Source organism: Xiphophorus maculatus, chromosome 9 (assembly GCF_002775205.1).
Source record: "Xiphophorus maculatus strain JP 163 A chromosome 9, X_maculatus-5.0-male, whole genome shotgun sequence".
In the NCBI taxonomy this organism is placed as follows: Eukaryota; Metazoa; Chordata; class Actinopteri; order Cyprinodontiformes; family Poeciliidae; genus Xiphophorus; species Xiphophorus maculatus.
The window spans coordinates 10,334,025-10,353,248 of record NC_036451.1 but is presented as its reverse complement, the minus strand read 5'-3'; the positions used below and the strand labels follow the sequence as shown (position 1 = coordinate 10,353,248).

The 19,224-nt window shown below is 36.4% G+C and overlaps 1 protein-coding gene across 15 annotated transcripts in view; it reads right to left on the bottom strand.

Annotated features, from left to right (window-relative positions):
• LOC102237776 (receptor-type tyrosine-protein phosphatase S-like) overlaps window positions 1-19,224 on the bottom strand; it is a 247,605-nt gene that overhangs the window by 116,505 nt on the left and 111,876 nt on the right. For all 15 annotated transcript variants that reach the window (XM_023339507.1, XM_023339510.1, XM_023339512.1 and 12 more), the window contains exons 3-4: window positions 18,777-18,996; window positions 2,365-2,510 (exon numbers count right to left, since the gene is read on the bottom strand). In XM_023339507.1, the coding sequence (XP_023195275.1) occupies window positions 2,365-2,510; window positions 18,777-18,873 (243 nt within the window). In that variant the 5' untranslated portion in view covers window positions 18,874-18,996. The remainder of the gene's footprint in view (window positions 1-2,364; window positions 2,511-18,776; window positions 18,997-19,224) is intronic.

The following is a 19,224-nucleotide window of genomic DNA, read 5'->3' as shown; positions in this document are numbered from 1 at the left end:
TCAAAACACACTTTACCAATTTTTATGCCCAGCTAAATGGGAACCGTCCATTCGGTTGGGCTCCTTCGTGCCCTTGGCTTTGTTTTTCACTTAGCATGCAGAGGAGGAGCAAGCACAAACAGAACTTGTCTTTTTATTTTATCCTCAGTTGGGATTCTGGTCTTCCTGTTGATGCTTCTGTCATTTTTTTTTCTTTTGCTTTTCAGCGCCTTCCCCCACGGTTTCCCTCACGCCGCTACGCATGAATGTGTGGGTTCGGGTGTGTGCATAGATCTGAGTGCTGTCACTGTTGTCACTGTTAAATAAAGCAACTTTTTAATTAAGAGACATTGAGCATCAGTCAAGACTTTTAGAGATGCCATCTGGGATGCCTGCCGAGAAGTGAATAACAAACATCATGAATAACGCACAGGCATAATCATGCAGTCAGGGCTGCTTCAAGAAAAAAAGAAAACAGCTCTGGAAAATGTGACAATAACAGAGTCAGTCAAGTGCAAAAAGGACATAGTTTGTGGAATGTAAGGGATCAGCATTTCAATGCTGGGCAGCTGTAGCTAATGATCAACATATAAATGTTCAAAGGTTAAAATAAGTAAATCCATGAAAGGTGTGATGTGTTTTCTACACCAATTTATAAAAATGAAGGGAAATATTAAATAATGAGCCTTTTCAAAATTGTTATGATAAACTCTAGCTGAAAACTGCTCGCAAGATGGTTAAACAGAGTAATGACAACTGAAAGTCAAAACAGTTGTCACTGTGCAGTGTTTTGCAAAGGTATTCATATGCCTGGACCTTTTCCACATTATGTTATGGTACAGTCACAAACTTGAATGTATTTTTCTCAAAGTTTCATGTTGTAGAGCAATACAAAGAAGCACATAAGTAAGACATTAAGGAAAATGGTACGTGGTATATAGAAGGGATTTGTAAATACAAAAAAATCCTTCCTCCCCCAAGAGATGATTTGAGTCATTTTTCACTGCAGTTGCATCTGCAAGTGTTGTTTTTGGGTATGTCTCTACTAGCTTTGCTCATGTACATTTGCAAATGTATCTTTTTGCTCATTCTTCTTTGCTAAATAGCTACAAACTCAGTGTGTTTGGACAGTCCTTTTCAAGATTTTGAGATGAATTAGGACCAAACATCCAAACACACAAGTATGCTTCACTGGAAGTCGAATCTTCATCCCAGTCTCAAGTATTTTCAGCCTTTTACAGTTTTCTTCCAGGATTTCCCTGTAATTACCACTACCCATCCTTCCAATAATTCTGTCCAGCTTCCCTGTCTCTGCTGAAGAAAAGCATAATTGCTACCACCATCATGTGTTCATTCAAGGTCATATGCAGATGTACAGAAACACGTTGTAATTTGCCTGTTGACAAATTTGGTCTTATTTATATTTATTTATTTATGACCATAGAAGTTTAATTTACATGCTAACTATGTTGCTTACATGGCTTGAGGCTAACTGAATCACACAACTTTACAGGTTTCTTTCCACACTGACTTTCATCTCGTCATTCATGAGTCAGATTTGTGCAGTGCCAAACTAACAGTTGTTCTATGAAGAGACTTCAACCTGAGCAGTTGGAATGTGTAGTTTCTGCAGATATAATAGTTGTCTCAGGTTCCCCTGTTAATGCTCTCTTCGCCCAGCTGGTCAACTTAGGCAGATGGCTATGATTTTGTAGGTTTGCAGTTGTGCTATACTTTTTCTGGTTTCTGTTAATGAACTCACCGGTGCACAGTGAGATGTACAAAACTTGGGATCTTGTTTTATAGGCTAACCCTACCAATAACTTCTCCATATTTTTAATTGTTGCTCTGTGCTCCTTGGTTTTCATGTTGCTTTTTAGTTTATCTATTATTGATCTTCATCAAAGCCCTCACATAATGAGTACATTTATAGTAACAGTACATTACACTAGCTCCACTTAATAACTGTGCATTATTTAGTGTTGATCTATCACATAAAGTTGTAAAACAGTAAACTGAAGCTTGTGATTGTAACAAGACAAATGTGTGAAAAGTTCAACGTTTGTGACTACTACATGAAGGAATAAAGAGGGTAATTAAGAGACCACTCTTTGCAATCAGAATCAATAGCAGAAAACAAGGTGTCCTCCATTTTCACACAGCACCAAAACCTTTTAATGTGATAATTATTAATAATTCTATTACATGTATTCAGGCTACATTTAATAATTCACTTTAACAGACCTGCATGCGATCATTTAGAGTTGTAATTTTTTGGCCTAGTGTTGTATGACATGACAGTAACATAAACACTCTGTCTCTCCACATTAAGTCAGCCCAGCACACCTACAGATAGCTAAGCCACAGCATAATTCACAAACTTACCTCTATGCGCTGAGAGTTCACCTTCTTTCCTTTCTTGTTCCAACTAACTTTTGGCTTGGGGTCGCCTGTTGCCTGGCAGACAAAGGAGACCACTCCCCCCGAGACACCAATCTGGTCAACAGGAACTTTAGTGAACTCTGGCTTTGCTGGAGAGCAAAGAAAAACATACATTACCACAGGATATAAGATAAATGCTGCAGCACTGGTGCTAACTCAGTTCCTTTAATTACATTTCACAAAGAACTCACTTCCAAATGTCAACTGAGTGTGTGTGCAAGCATCCACACATACTTGATCTTGTTGTGTATCTAATTTTCACTTTGCACATCTCCTTGTATCCACTCCTCAAACTGTAGTGCTCTACAACTTTCAAATTTATATGGTAATGCCCAGGTTTTGATGATTACAAGCTTAAACATGCATCATTCCACAAAAAAAATAAAAATAAAAATCAACAAAGGACAAGGTCCAGTGAAGAACCAAATTCTTCGGAAAAGGTCATTAACCCTCCTGTGGTCTTAGCACGACACTCAGGAGGAGCTTGGCAGATGTCATGGTTGAACAGCAGGGAAGCAGTGGGGGTGTCCCGTCAGACCGTCAGTTCCAGAAACCTCCCACAGGCTCCAAAAAAAAAACCTTGTAAAAGCACACGTGGGATCTGCGCACAGGGTGAAAAGCTTGCGGTGTCCAATCTACCCTATCTCTTACGACCAGGAGAGAGTTAAAGCTATGACCTGATATAAGAGAGTTTTCCTCTTTATGGTAATAGCTAACTTATTTCTACCACAGAACACTGAAAAACTATCATTAGTTGAACTGTTCAAATAGAAAATGCCTCAATTGTTTTAACTGAAAACCAACAGTTAAAATAGCCATCGCAGTCCATCAAAAGTTTAACACACGTTTGGGTTAAAGTAGGTTTAAGAGAACAAACTGGATAGAAAAAGAGAGAAAAAAACCTACAGCCTCCTGGGGAACTTGTTAAATCTGAATCACACAGATATACGGCAATGATCAAACGGCCAAGCGCACAACATCAAATTAATAATTGAGGGACCACGGGCCGACACAGGTCTCCAAGCACTGCTAAACACATATGAGGGAGAATTCCTGCATTCATTATCAGGCAAAGAGAGGTGGGAAGAAGGAGAATGAACCAAAAAGAAATGGCATGAGACATGGCAGAGGAAAAGAAGAAGCGTGAGTGCTGTGCCTCAGGAAAATAGGGCAAGTACACTCAAAGTTCAACTCTCTGGCTCCAAATATTAAGCCAAATATTTCACAATACTGTGAAAGGATAAAACCAACCACTACACAGCTCTTCCAATCAAGTAAGTGTTTAATTCATAATACGATTATTAGGGACTACAAAGGTTAAACAACATATTTTTTGTTTTTCACTCTTAAAGCTGCATCCTTGCATCGTTATGCTGTTTGTGCTGGAAAACTGCAACACCAATAATACTATTTAAAAACGAAAGGAAGCAAGAAAATCTAGCAAAATGCACTTAGAACAAAAGTTTAAATTTTTTCTCACTGTATATTACACAGGTATGCATTTAAGAATACTATAAAGGTTGCGGTGTAGATTGAGCACCTTAGCCTTCTCATCATCTTAAGGAAGTGGCTTACATCATCTTTCTGCTGCATAAAATGATCCCTTCTGGCATTTTACACTTTCAATTTCCATCCTAAAAATCTCTGTGCAGCTTTAAACAACACAGCTTCTCCAGATTTGACCTTCTTTTTCAATGTGCCCTCTGTTGAGACAGAAGAGGGGCTTTACACACAGCAAGCCCATGGCAGTGGTTCTTACTGAAGGCCGGCATTCTTTGATTAGTTTTCCCGTGGACCGTTTGACATTTCCACCCAGTCGCATTCTCTCCCTCTCTCCGGCTTCGCAAGTTGAGAGAGATGTAAAATAAATGTGAATGCCTGGATGTCTGGCTGAATTTACCTCCTGACAGTTTTTGGATTTTTTATTTTTTTGCTATACAATGTACTGTATATAGTTTTGAGTATTACTTGAGGTAGGGTTTAAATAAAATAGGCAGCCAGCCAAAAAGAGAGCTGTGAAGAAGAAAAAACCCCCAGATGGGACAGAAATAAAAATGGAAAATGACACAGTCATGAATGACAGGACGAGTGAAGGAGCAGGTGGAAAGGTCAGTGGTGGAAGGAATGCTAGAAGAGTAGAGAAAGAAGGTGACAGGAGGTCTAGAAGCCCCGAAATTGGTAAGAATGAGTGTGGTATAAAAAGTGCTGGACAACTCATCAAAAAGTTTTCCTAACTAACAAATTCTAGCTCTTACTATCTGTAACTCACAATTGTCAAGCTGCCCTTCGCAGGGATCTACTTCTTGAGGGTCTATTTATCGCCTAAAGTAGAAATGTGTATATGATGAGAACACACCAAGCATTTTTCTAATATCATCTTTGACCCATCAGAATACATTCTGTCATATGTTAATTTCAGTCTCACTTTTAAAATTATCACATCTAATCCTCATGCTCCATAGTGCATCTCACAATTAGAAGATGTGAATGTATAAGAAGGCCATGATTTTTAAAACTATTCAAGAGAAGTAAGGCATATGTACACAGTGTCTTCTGCATGTGGAAAGAAAAGTTCCTTTACAATAAATACAGCTTTAACGAACATATAATAAAACCTTTACACAATGCACTAAAAGCCAATGATAACACTTTCAAATGTGTTCTAAAAGTAACTGTAACAAGCAAAGAGGCATTAAAACAGGAGTCATTTGAGTCAAAGAAGTCTGATCAAGAGCCTAGAAGCAGACCTCTGCACAATCAAGAGATGAAGACTTTTCAAATAATCTAAATGAGAAACAAAATAAGTCGATCACCAGCCTCACGTTTATGTTTTGAAGATAACAATTTTATTTTTGAAATATTTTTCAATTGAAATAAATTTCAGACCAGATTTTAGGAGTGACTGGTTCTAGAAATGGATTGACAAACACATCCATTCTTCAGATTTGACAACAGAAGTGGATATACAGTGAATGACCATTTTGTTGCCTATTTTGTGAAATGATGCTTCAGAGTCCTTATTGTAAAAGCACAACTCAATGTACTGTGCTAAATGTACAGAGCTAAATGTCAGCTTGTAGATTTTAACATAGAATATTTTACCTTTTATTAAATTCTGTGTAAATGACTTGGTAGAAAAAATATTGGTACTAAAACATAATGGCATTGAACTGCACAAAAAAAGGCTGGTTGAATCTAAACCTAAATTTTCTTAATAAGAACCAGAAATCCCCACCATGTCATATATTTATTAAGGTGCTGTAGTGCACAGTGTCAAACACAGCTGTAAGATTGACCAAAACCTAAGTATTGTCTAAGTACACTTCCTCAAACAGCACAATGCTCTCTTTTGTTGGATTTTTTTTTTTTTAGTATTTAGTGTGTTTATGTGATACATACGCCTTATTTCATTCCTTTGATGGATTACATATCTACATTTCTTTGTTCATTCGGCAGAAGTACAGAAAAAATGAAAAGGAGAAAAGATTAGAATACATTGAAAATATTTGTCTTCCATGCCTTCTTTAATCATGATTTTCTTTATTTGTCTTGTTTGTGTAGGGACGGTTAATTTTAACCGTTTTAATGCACAAACCATCAAGAACCCCTTCAGCTGGCTGTGGGCTTGTGAATTAAAATTACACTGCAATTACTACAGGGGGTATGAAGTTTATGATTGTGTGAACTCTGATGAGCATAATTAACCTTTTTTCCTGTTCTCTTTTGCTATGTGCCTCTGGGCCTCATCTGCCAGTTAGTGCTGACTTTAAGCCCATGCTCTTTTTTTCCTGAAATTTTAACCTCACCACCGCACCAGTAATTGCAGGGTGGAAAAGGTTGAACAGTGTCTGGATTTTAAGTGCTTAAAATGTTTTGTGGTCATGAGTGATGGCACAGACCAGCCCAAAATATCAACAGGTACTTTCACAATGTTTCCTGTAATAAATCGGGCTCGACCTCTAGATAGGTTGTGACATCAGGATCAAATAAAATGCACTGCTAAACTGAGTAGAAGCTTTCAGGCTTTTTGTCCATTTACTATAGTGTCAGGTAATGTTGACAGCTGAGCAAATTGAGTAGGTAAAGTCGCTAAGGTGTTAAATTGCAAGGCTACACCTCTGACACTTTGGTTATTTCAATTCTATTCCCCCCCCCCCCCCCCCCCCCCCCCAACTCTCAAGAAGTGAAATCCTTGCAGAGTGGCAAGTACATAAACAAAAAATTTACATTAGGAAAAGAATTATTGTACAAACTGTAATTTTGAATTTGTATTTGAAACATTGCTTCTATTTATAATGCTGTAACCTCTCATTAAACTGGTGTTGTGGCAGCTCAGAAAGCAAAACTGCAAAGTAAATGCATAGCATATGCATTTATTACCTAAATGCATATTTTTCATTAATACTCCAATATACATTAGAATTTGCATACATTATTTTAAGATTTAGCAAAAACTACCAGTAGCATTTCAGTTAAGTGAAAATTTGCAAAGGTTCAATATTTTGACCACATAATTATAATTTGGCTGGAAAGAGGTTGCAACATAAAACAGACTCATGGATTGATACGAAAGAAACATGTCATGTCTTGCAATAGTAAGGCATGTAAAGAAACCTTTTACTTAAAAAGGATAACACATTTGCATTTGGATTAAAACAGAACCTTCAAGGGATTGCCTTCCTGACATATTTGCTTAAACCCTGTTGCTCCATTCTCTGACGAGAACTACGGGGAACTTGTAGTTTTTACACCTGAAGTGGCAAAATGTGAAAGCAATAAGGCATTGCATTCTGTGTAGCATCTTTTAGTGTGACGGTGAGCTAGAGTATTCAAGCTAAAAAAAAAAATAAAAAAAAAACATAGTAAGAAATTTTAGGGTTCTTTATCTATCTGTGCCATTTCTTAAATGTGTCTTTCCATTTATTGCAACATGTGTAATAAGTCCATCAATAAAAATACAAGTAAGCATGCATTATCTTCACATATATGACGTTGAAAGGACATTCCTCCTGCAGTGGACATTTGTCCCTTTCAACGTCTCCCCTCTATTCTCTAAGCTTTTCTCAAACAGGCTGAGGTACGGCAGAGCCCAGATAAGCACACCGAGTCCAGTCTTTATCAGGCTGGCAGTGGGACATGGCCTCAGCTAAAATAACCAGCAATGGGGGCACTGCTATCTTCACACCTCCCCAAGAATAGAACTGATCAACGCATGCGGGGCTGCTCAGAAAAAGGGGGAGGGAGAACACTCACACTGTGCACACAGACTCATGTTTAGCTAATACAGCTACCACCTGCTACTGGCCGCTACCTCTGCTGGACCCGATAACACAGAACACACAGGCACTGCGATTTTAATGTGGTGGAGAGTGGGAGGTGGGAATGTGAATATGAGATGGCTCCATTTACAGTACTTTACTGTTGTTGTTTGATGGGGAGGGGGGGGTGTAAAAAGAGGTGGGGACTGGCTTTATGACTAATACCGTAATTGGCAGAAAAAGGTTCTCTACTCATAAATAGGAGCCATTATCCACTGAATTAGCAAAGTGGGAGACAAAATGATGCAGAGCCATTCAGTGATTTGCCGAGAAAGAAAGAGAACTGGTAAAGAGCACTTGTTATCTATCTTGCTACAAATAGGTAGCTCACAGCACATTTACCAGCAGCATCTGAAAAGAACACCTGGCAACTGTGTCAACTCCCCCAAAAAATAAAATGGAATAAGCTAGCTACATCTTCTTTTGTAAATTGGAAACCCCTAAAATTTATTATTTGCTGAAGATGTATATTCAAATATTTTCAAAGCTTTATTTTTCATTATTTGATTGTTTAGTTTTTCCCTCTTAAAATAGTAACATAAAAATACATACTTTCTTTCACGTATTTCAATAATAATCACTACAAAGGGCATCGTTTATCTCAAATTTTAGAATATTCATATTCTTGTTTAGCATATTTATATTGATGTCAAAACAATAAAGCTACTTTAACTAACATTGACCTTAACATACATTCTATCCCTTCTACAGATCTGTATGGAATATTTTTGAAGGTTTATTTGATTGGAAATCAGGCTTGCCTATTATTTTGCATTGGTATATTTAGGCAATGTTATGCACTTGAAGGCCATTTAATTTTGATTAAATTTAATGATTGTCTTCCAATCTAAAGACCTCATAGTGGCATAAAAAAAGTACTATGAAAAAAAACACATTATGAGGAAAAAAACACAAAGACATTGTAGCAAATTTAAAAGCTATTCACTGTTAAATAAAGTTTTTAAAAAAAGAATATTGGTAAAATACTAGAATAGAGATCGTCTCCAAATCACCAGCATGAGTCTATAGGGAAAAAAATGTAGTTTCAATTCCTACTTAAAACTTAATTAAAACTATTTTTAGCTATATTTTTGACAGAAATACCAGAAAATATTACATGTGAATTATTTTTCCCAATTTATTAATTTGGTGTCAGTTACCAATATTTAGAGGTTTTTTTTCATTGACTATCCTATGAAAAAATAGGTAAATAAACAGCATGTTTGGGTTGTATATTTATTTCAGAACTGCTATATCGTTCTCTTTTTTTCAGTTTGCGTGCACACTTTAGAGGTTTACGTCAAGAGGAATACAGAAAAAGACAGAAGAGCAGAAGGACAGACAGATTGATCAAGCCAAATGTGCATTCAAGTGAATGCATAATTAGACTTACACACACACGCGCATGCACACCCCTGCACGCCCGCACACACACACCCCTGCACGCACACGCACACCCTCTGGGCCTAAACAACCAAGCTCCATCAATCAGGACCAATTCTCACAGGCTGCCTGGACAAGTGCCATCACTATGGAAACCAAGCTTCAACACTAAACCAGTCTTGCTTTGTCTTGTTTGGAGGTTTTCACTGAGTCACTTCCAACAAAGACCAAATAAGCAGGGCAAAACTTGGCAAAAAAAAGTCGGCTCAGTCTATTTTCAAATTCTGGTGAGAAAATACAAACTAAAATGAAATACACCTTCAGAGAACCATGTAAATAGATTTCAAAAGAAGGGAAACTAGCTTACCTTCTTTAGTTTGAGTAAACAAGTCAAATTTTGACAAAATAACTCACTGAATGCTCACACAAACTCTGTTGATTTAAATAAAAACAATATAGAAGATAGTCTACAAGAAAAAGATTTATTTCTGTGCAATTTGCAAATTTAAGACTTAACTGAATAGTTTATTTTCTAATCACAATATTTTAAAGAAGAATCAATTGGAATTTTCACTTGGGATAGCTGTGATTTGAATTATACTACCTAGACTGTGGAGCCTGATCCTTGACTTTCAACTGTTTTTTCCCTTAAATAGAATATTATTATGATGCTGAGATAAAGTGCAAATGTAACTTTAAGTTTATATATCTTTTTCCTGTTGTTTCACATGGTATTATCATGGTGAAAGACCTACTTTAAAGTATACAGTGAACCCTCGCTAGATCGCAGTTCACCTTTCACGGTCTCGCTGCTTCACGGATTTGCATCGTGCATTGTGTTCTGCATTCTGATTGGCTAAACAGTCTCTCCGCTTCTCCTCTACTTGTGTGTCAATAACGTTGCGGATTAATATGTACACGTACTGTACGTAAAACAGCTTGCCAATTTCAAGAATCTTTTTGCCAGAAGAAAAAGGAGCGACAACAACTACCAATAACTACGTTCTCTCAAAAAACACACCTGCACCGCGGGCTTTAGAAGAAAAAAACGCTACAGAGCGGAGTCAGGATGCAGCGGCTCAGTCAGAAGAGCAGTGAAATACACGTGAGTCACTATTTGTCCTACTGTACTTTGTATTTTATTTTCATAATCATTTTCTCCCGTTCTAATCCAATGACTCGGGTCGCAGTAGGGTGGTGCTGAACTCCGCAATTTGAAGCCTTCAGTTCGTAATGATGATTAAAATTATTACTTTACAGTACAGTAGTTATTTGTAAAAAAAAAAAAAAAAAGTTTATACAGTACTTTTATTTGTTAAACAAATGCTGGGGCCTGTAAAAAGGTTTTGTTCTTTGGTTTCAATGTATTATGGAGTATTTCATTGTATAATAATTGTAAAAAAATATATATGAAGGTTAGTACTTCATTTCGCCTATCACAGGTTCTTTTGGGAACGCAAACCCCGCGAAAAACGAGGGTTCACTGTATTAACACTTTCCAAAAATATTCTACAGGCAGGAATTGATATTTTATCAATTTTGGATTTTTCAAGGTTGGATTTTTAATTAGATGGTATAATATGTGAAGTTTACAAGAAAGCAAAGACAGTAAGCTTAGAAATATAGTGCTTTCTACAGGTAAGAATCAAATATTTAAGCATTTACGCAACCTCTGGTTTAGAAGTTTGAAAGAAAAACATCAGAAGAAAGAGGGAAAAATATACAGTATGCCATAAATGTTGGCTGCACCAAAACAAGAAGATTAAACTTAGCAGGCCTGAAGAGGATTTGCAAAAAGGAAGGGGAAAGTCTGCAAAAACATCTTATGTGATGGTACACAGAGGTGAAAAATTTTGTCCAGTCGCATTACTGTCACATTGATGCTGCCTTTCTATAAAGAGTGACGCGCTTGTAATAGGCACAAATTGGTCCCACAGAAACCGCTGTTCAACACTTAAAAAAAAAAAAAAAAAAAAAACTGCATAGGACATTAAGTATCCTCCAACCCACCGGAAATAAATACACTCAATTCCTGACAGAGAAGAAGGAAATTAAACTTAAGAGTGTCTATCTGATATCAATAAGGACACAGAGCTTGTGGAGAGGTGAAACGGGAACAATTTTGTTACATTTAAAAGACTCACTTGAGGCAATTGACACTTGTTGGCTCATTAAATGAAGAGGGTGCCTCAAACTGCCAAAGGTGTTGTGGCCGAGATTAAAACAAATGACAAGGGGGAGAAAATGGAGAGCAAACAAACCTCTATGAAGCCACTAAGAGAACACACAAGATGAAACAGTGCATCGTTTTTTATGCCTTTACATCCACCTGAACAGAAACTTTCTCCTTATGACCCTGGGGAAAATATTCATTTAAAATGCATCAACTGCCTATGTGATGTGTCGAACTGCTTTCAACAAGCAGATGAAGGAACACACAGCCTTCACACACTTCAATCACTTATTCAAACTGCCTGCAAACCACATAGACTGCTGGTATCTCTCCTCTTTTCTTAGCCTCTTTTTATTGACAGTAATTTTATGAATTATGCTGATAAATAGTTAAAGATGCAATCAAACTACAGACATAGCTTATTGCATATACTGTGTATATATATATATATATATATATATATATATATATATATATATATATATATATATATATATATAAAATCTAACGCACCAAAAAAAAAGAAACCATTTCAATTGTTACTGCTCTGATCTCAGTTGCCGGCCAGAAGTCTCTCACACAACACAACAGATTCTGACTCATGAGCCATCCAAAACAACGAAGTGACCTTCTGCTGGTAAAACTAGGAACAGAAAATAGAAAATGAATATAAATCTTCAGTTGTCAAAGCAACTAAGAAATGTCTTCCTTGTGGGTAGTTACTGATACTTTGTTGATACAAAAAAGTTCATTAGCAATGACTACTATTAAAACCTTGATTACAAAAAAACTAAACAAAAAAAACAGTAGGGTATGCAATTCTAATCGGATTATTTGACTGGCACCTATGTAGTCATTTTATAATAAGTCCAGATGCAATGAGGCAGCATCATTGTCATGTAAACCTGCATGATGATTTTATTGCAGCTATTGTACGACTGAGAGAAAGATAATGCATCGGCTTATTTGCAAGTCAGAGAAAGTCAACAATATCGAACGAGTATCTGATGATTTAAAAAGATTTTTTGCACAGTTGAAAATCAAACTATTTCTATGGTCCAGAACTGAAAATACTAATGAATACAAGTCCAAACAGGCTATGTGAGTAAGAAATCCCTATGTGTCCCTTAATTAAAAATGTACCTGTTTTCTTCTCATTTTGAAAGAGTAACATAAAGCCCAGAACAAGAAAAACGAGCCCCACATGAGTCCGCAGGGTGCATATGAAATTGAAATTGACAGAATTTACTTGCCAGTGTTGGCTCAAACATAATTTGACTCAAAAAAATAAGAAGTGAGCCAAGCACAAAGAAGCAAAAAGAGAAACAAGGAGCTGAGCTATAAGAGCAAGAAACAGCTCCACTATGGGGTCTTCTTTTTTTATTCCAACTAGCAGATTCAAAGGAATATAAATAATTGAACACTTTCACCCCATCACTGTGAGTTCTGGCCAATTATTATTTCAAGTTATTTGCCAAGAATGCCACTGTGGAGAACTCCAAAAGGCCAAAAAAAAAAGAAAAAAGAGAAAAGGGGGAAAAGGAGGATGAAATGCCACAACATAAATGGATAAATAAGGGATCCTATGTACAAAACATCAAAAAAGACATTTATTCTGCAAAAGTAATCTCAAAATAGACAGACAGATACCATTAAGTGAACAATCCAGTGTTCACACAAGCCCTATCATGAATTATCTTCAATCACGTATTAAAGTCATCTATTATCATTATATCTAAATCTTGGATTCTTGATACTAAAAAAGCATTTGAGCTTAAAAAAAAAATCACAAACGCCCAGCAGCAGCTTTATCAAGCATACCCATACATATGATTCCCAAACTCCCAAATAGGCCATATACACTGCAGCAACATTACATTTAGATGTAAGTGGTATGAAGAAAAGAAATTTAGGTGCCTTTAAATGTGGCAAGATGCTCAGATTTACAGATAATGAGTGGCAGGTGTACGCACAAAAATGTAATGTGGAAATCCCAGGTTAGAAGAAAATAAGCAAAAGACCACACACTGTGCCACTCTGGTCAGCTAAGAACAGAAAACTCAGACTAAGCAAAAAATTTAAATTTTAAAGTTGGCAAAACATTGCGTGGTTTGATCAATCATGATATCAGCTGTGATACTCAGATGTTGGGGTCAGAAATTGGTGCACACACAATGAAAGCATCTCCCAACCTGCCTTATATTAGAGGCTCAGACTGGTTTAATGGTTTGAGACATATTTTCTTGGCACCCTTTGGGTTTATTGCAATCAACTGAGGCACTGTTTAAATGCTGCAGCCTACATGAGTTTTGTTGCTGTATAGCGACAGTGCCCCATCTTCTCAATGCTGTGCCAAAAGGAAAATGCACCATGTCACAATGCTCAGATAATTTCAACCTAGTTTCTTAAAATTGGATTTCAGACCATTAGAGTAGCATTAGAATGTCCAGAAGACTGATCTGCAAACATTGTGGGAAGCTGTCATTTTAATATGGATAAAAATCTCACAGATATGTTTCTGACCTCTTGCTAAAACTATGTCATGAAAAATTAAGGAAATTCTGAAGGCAACAGGAGGCCCAACCAAGAACTACCTGAAAACGTGGCCAAAAGTGTGTGTGTGCATTGATCAAATTACTACAATTTAAGCAGAGATTTTACTTGCAACAAGAATACATCAGATTGTGCCTCAGCCAACGCTGAAGGTTTATACCTTGATCAATATGTTGCAGTGAACCCTTGACAAAGCTGAGGTGACAGTTCACATAAGTATCTTTCAGAATTTGCACACACATGCATAAGCAGCCAAACACACGTGGTCCTGAATACAGATGTATGCAAACATGCAGATAAATATAGACTTGAACACAAGCTAGGCATTAATATACGGTAGTTGGAGACGCAGGATTTATTGAGCCATATTTCTTTCTCTTTTGATTAAAAAGTGTCTTCTTCTCACTATGATTTATGAGCGTAAATAAAAAGGATCGGAGGGCAGAGAGAGTCAGAGAGAGAGAAAGTGGAAGGGAGGGACGTGAGGGGAAGGAATGACATCATGTTTTCAGACGGGCTTTTCTGCAAAACGGTGGCATCCTTTCACTCCACCGAGTGGGAGTGAACACAATTGGACAAGTGCTCTACTGTGTGTGTGGGGGTGGGGTGGGGTGGAGTGTGCTTGTGTGTGTGTGGAGTGAATCCAAGCAAGATAAAGACAGGACCTATGTTAGTGTGTAGTGCCTGAAAGAGAGTGAAAAACAAACAAACAAACAAAAAAAAATATATATATATATATATATGCAAATATCATACAGAATGAGCAGGAGATTTAACAACAGAGAGCATGAAAAGATTGAGGAATAGTAAAATTATAGTAAAAAATAAACATAAAATAAAAAAATAGGCTTTTACAGTTCTGACAAACATAAATGGGAGTTTGGATGGTAAGAGTAGGCCAAAAACTTTGTTACTGCATGGAAATGAAATGAAAATGTGCTCAGTGGCCTCCATTACATCAAAAACTTTTGACATCTGCTCTTCTGTAATTTGAGATTTTCTTGAGCCACATAACCAAAAAAAAAGGGTTCAATTATACTACCAGACACTCAAACCACTAGGCAATCAAAGGCAGACATCTCTGTCAGAACATAATGAAAAAAAATAAATAAATCAGGTGGTGTTCATGTTATCATAAACCCTTGAGAAAAAACTGAATGCCAAAACTGAGATGAAGAAAAATACAGCCGAAGCATAAAAGGTTAAAAAAGCAATTTATCTCCCAAATTACATCCACAGACATAAATTACATCTAGTGACAAACACACACATTCTGATACCTATTATATATAAAAACATATATATACAGTATATTTATATACACACATATACATACCCATGCAGTCATGTGGGATGTACAAACAATGAAACCCAAGAAGAACCTCCCCACCTTTTTCCATTTCTTAGCAGAGCCTCATCTCTGTTTTGTCTCTTTAATGCTGCTCTAAGCCCATTTTAACAGGGAAATGGTGCAGAACAAATCCCAAGCAGGAGTTGACAAGATGGGATAAGAAACTACTGATGCACCCTTGTTACGAACATGAGAAGTTAGGGAGGTTAAATCAGTGAACAGTGAGAGATGCACAATGAATGAATGAGACAACTTTTGTACAGGGATTTTCTAATCAAGATTTTTTTGTCCCAATTGGGCAATTAAGATTAGATATTCACCAATACCTATATAATACAACAGTCTCTTAGTAATTTTTCTCAATGGAAAATGACATTTCGTGCCAGTCTGAGCTAATGGAAATAAAAATGTATATCTTGCTCCAAGGCTGACCAGTACTGACACTGTCTTCAACAAATTCATATCTCATTCCTGTTAAAGATAACTTTATTTTTTGCAGATCATGAAGTGCTTGATTAGCAACTGTAACAGTAGACGAAAATCTGAATTTGTTAGGTTTTTATTATTTTTACATTAAGAAAAATTAACAAAAATGTAGAGTTTTTTGTTGTTGTTGTTTTACTTTGGTTATCAGTGAATTAATTAATCTTTTCAATTTCTGAAATTTCTACATTTTCCAATGAATAAAGTAGCACAGCCAGGCACACCAAGTACTCTGATAGATGGATAGATTATACAAGATAGCGCTTGAAAATGGTCAGTGTTGATGTTTTAAACATTTTGAATAAACCTGTATAAATTGTGTACTTAGTTACTTTCTTAGATTTGCACATAAACACTCTATATACATGTTTAAAGCAAAGCTGCATTTGTTTGGTATGCATGCATAATGAACAAAAAGGGCTGTAACAAAGATTTTTGGTATGAATTTGTGCATAGTTACACCACTAAGTGTTTACTCTCAATTTTATATGACTTATTGATAAGTCGGCTCATAACATAACTGTTTACAGATTAGTCAGGGACTCTACTTGGATCATTTATAAAAACATCTTCATTAGAACATTCCTACTTTCCAGTACATTAATGCTTTAGAATTGTCAGTATTAATAATATGTCCTCAAAGTAGTCCAAGAAACAATTTAATGTCCTTTCCACATAAAATGTTACTAAGGAAATTCAGTGTGCCTATTAACAATGTGAACTACTTGCCCAAGTTTTATTTTAATGGAAGTTTACAGCTAATATTAGAGGTTCTGTAGCCAATGAATCCATTAACATAAATAACTATAAACTGGTTTCAAAATGTGCTTAAAATACAACAAAAATATCCTCAGTCATCCTCTACTGTGTAGATATACAGGTTCATCACTGTAAACATACTAATGAGTTGGTCATACAAGCCACTTTTTAAAGCTTTACATGTGGTGTGGTTCCTTTCATTTTCCGATTCAAAACACTGACAAAGTCCTTGAACTGCTACCCTTAACTGACGTCCCAATAACGACTAAAAGGATGATGACTAAAACCGATAGAGATTCTAAAGAAATTACAATTTTAAATGATTGACAAAACTAAAGTATCTTAGTCAGATGCTATATCCATTATGAGCCAGATCCATAAATGATAAAAATGGGAGTTTGGATGGTATCCAAACCTTGCTCAGCCTTATCCTTTGTGGAAAAAGGAACTACGAAACCAGGAAGTCATCCCCTTCACATAATAGCATATGCATTTTTGGAACTGATTCAATTCAAGCTTTAAGCTGTGAACTAGAAATGAGGCAAAAGGGCAACAACATTAAATAGTAAATGAAACAGACAATATTATTTTAGCATTCTGCAGACATTTAGATTGCATAATTTTATGTGTTTTTATTGGCATTTAAAAAGTATTTTTTAATTTATGTATGGCACAAGTCTGGGTATTAATGGTGCAACTATGGCTGCTCACACAGTGCTAAAACACTTTGTGACAACAAAAACAACAACTGGGTGGAGACAGCTTTGACTTTCTCACACAGGTTAATAGCTGGTTGATGCAACACTTAATGTTCTTGAATAACTCCGAAGAAACCTCTGTACTATTAAAATCTACTTAACTGCATCTTGGAATTTAGCCTTTGCCGTTTATTAACCTCTGCAGAATTCTTTGCACTACACTTGAAGTTTGACAACTCCCGCTACTTTTCCCCTCCGATGCAGCAGCTTTCTCTTTCCGATTTAAATTTTTTTACTTCAGAGTTGGGACTAAGAAATAAAACTGGATGCATTTGCCTGCTTTGTCCATACTTTTTCAAGTTACATTGTCACAAAAAACTGAACCTCTCACCATATACAGAAAAAAATTATACAGTAAGTGCACTGAAGGTATACAGCACTTTTCTAGTCATACCAATCACTCAAAACACTTTGTCCTACAGCCACATTTACACTATCACACTCACAAACGTGCACATATTTATGCACCAATAAACAGATTTGAAGGCAACTTAGGGTTAAGTGACATTGACATGTGGTGGGAGGAAGCTGGAATCAAGCCCTCAACGTTTGGATTACAAGATGATTAGAATAGAATAGAATTACTTTATTCATCCCAGCAGGGAAATTATTATTTTACTCTTTGTGTTGAGCCGCAGCCACCCCCATATCCATGCACAGGTGAATTTGGAACTGAAAGTGGGACTTTTGCACCATATAAATCTAAATAGAAAAAGTTCACTATTCTTACCTTATGCATACACACAAGGTAGCTTTACTTAGAAAAACAAAAAGACCAGTGGTAGGACTCACTGAAAATTTTTAATCAAATTAATTGCAATTAATCACGTTGTAATTGAAAATCATATATTGTCAAAAAAGCAATATTTTCAATTCATAAACCATTTTTACTGCTAAATTATTTGATGAATAGACATATGAGCTCAGCAAAACATATATTTAATATTTTTAATCTGTTTTTGAGGTTATTCAACAATCAGATTGGGGTCAAGGGCTATTCGCCCTAATCAATGTTAAAGTGTTTCAGGACCCCCTGATCATTATGCTTCTTTATAAATGGACACTGACATTAGCATTGGGGACATTTGTGCTTGCTGTCTTGAACTGAGATGGTATTTTAGGCTTTGGTGATAGACCAACTTCTTTCTGCACAACTTGCACAAAACAAGTCTTTTCCAGTGTCCCATCAGATAATTTTTTTGAAGCAAAAATTAATCCCCAGTGGGCCATAAAAATTGACTTTGTCACCCACCACTGTTGCTTGCAGATCCCGCTTGTGCATCAGATTTATGTGCACACTAGAAACACAATACTTGGGAGCATTGTATAGAAAGAAGAAAAAGGCTATTAAATGCACAACAATTTGTAACGTGTCAAAATATATGTTATTAAGGTGTTAAAGTGCCAGCCGTAAAAAAGACCTTTAATTATTGTTCATCACAGCTGATCTTACAAGTTAATCTTACAACCCAAATAGTATTTACTTCAGTCTCAATGTTTTATGTCTTAGGTATTAAAAAGGTATTGCATGCAAAACATAAGTCATAAACAATAACATAGCTGAATCTGATACTTACATGAGGCTTGAGAGCAGGTGAGCAGCAGTGATAGCAGCAGAGTGGTCACATGAAGCAACAGTGGCAAGGAGAGACGAGGAGCACCACTAGTGGCCATCTTGGCAGCGACTACAGCAGGGAAGAGGGGGCTGGAAGGGGCAGGATGGGACGAATCGATGACCTGGCCAGGGAGGCGAGGCCCCGACTGAGTCGGGGTCTTCACGCAAAACTGCTTGGCACTCTAGAAAGGGAGAGAAACATTTCTTTCAAAACCAAATGTACATGCATTGCCAACAACCTTAAAGGGAACATTTCATGAGAATAAACTGTTTTTAGTAGTCACTGTTATTAGAAATTCTCCAGAAACAAATTGCTACACTTTGTTTTATGGTCTCATTTTTGAAAGGATCCTAGTAAATTCTAACTTAAGGCCATGACAAAATTAGTCAAACATACACTACTATTAAGT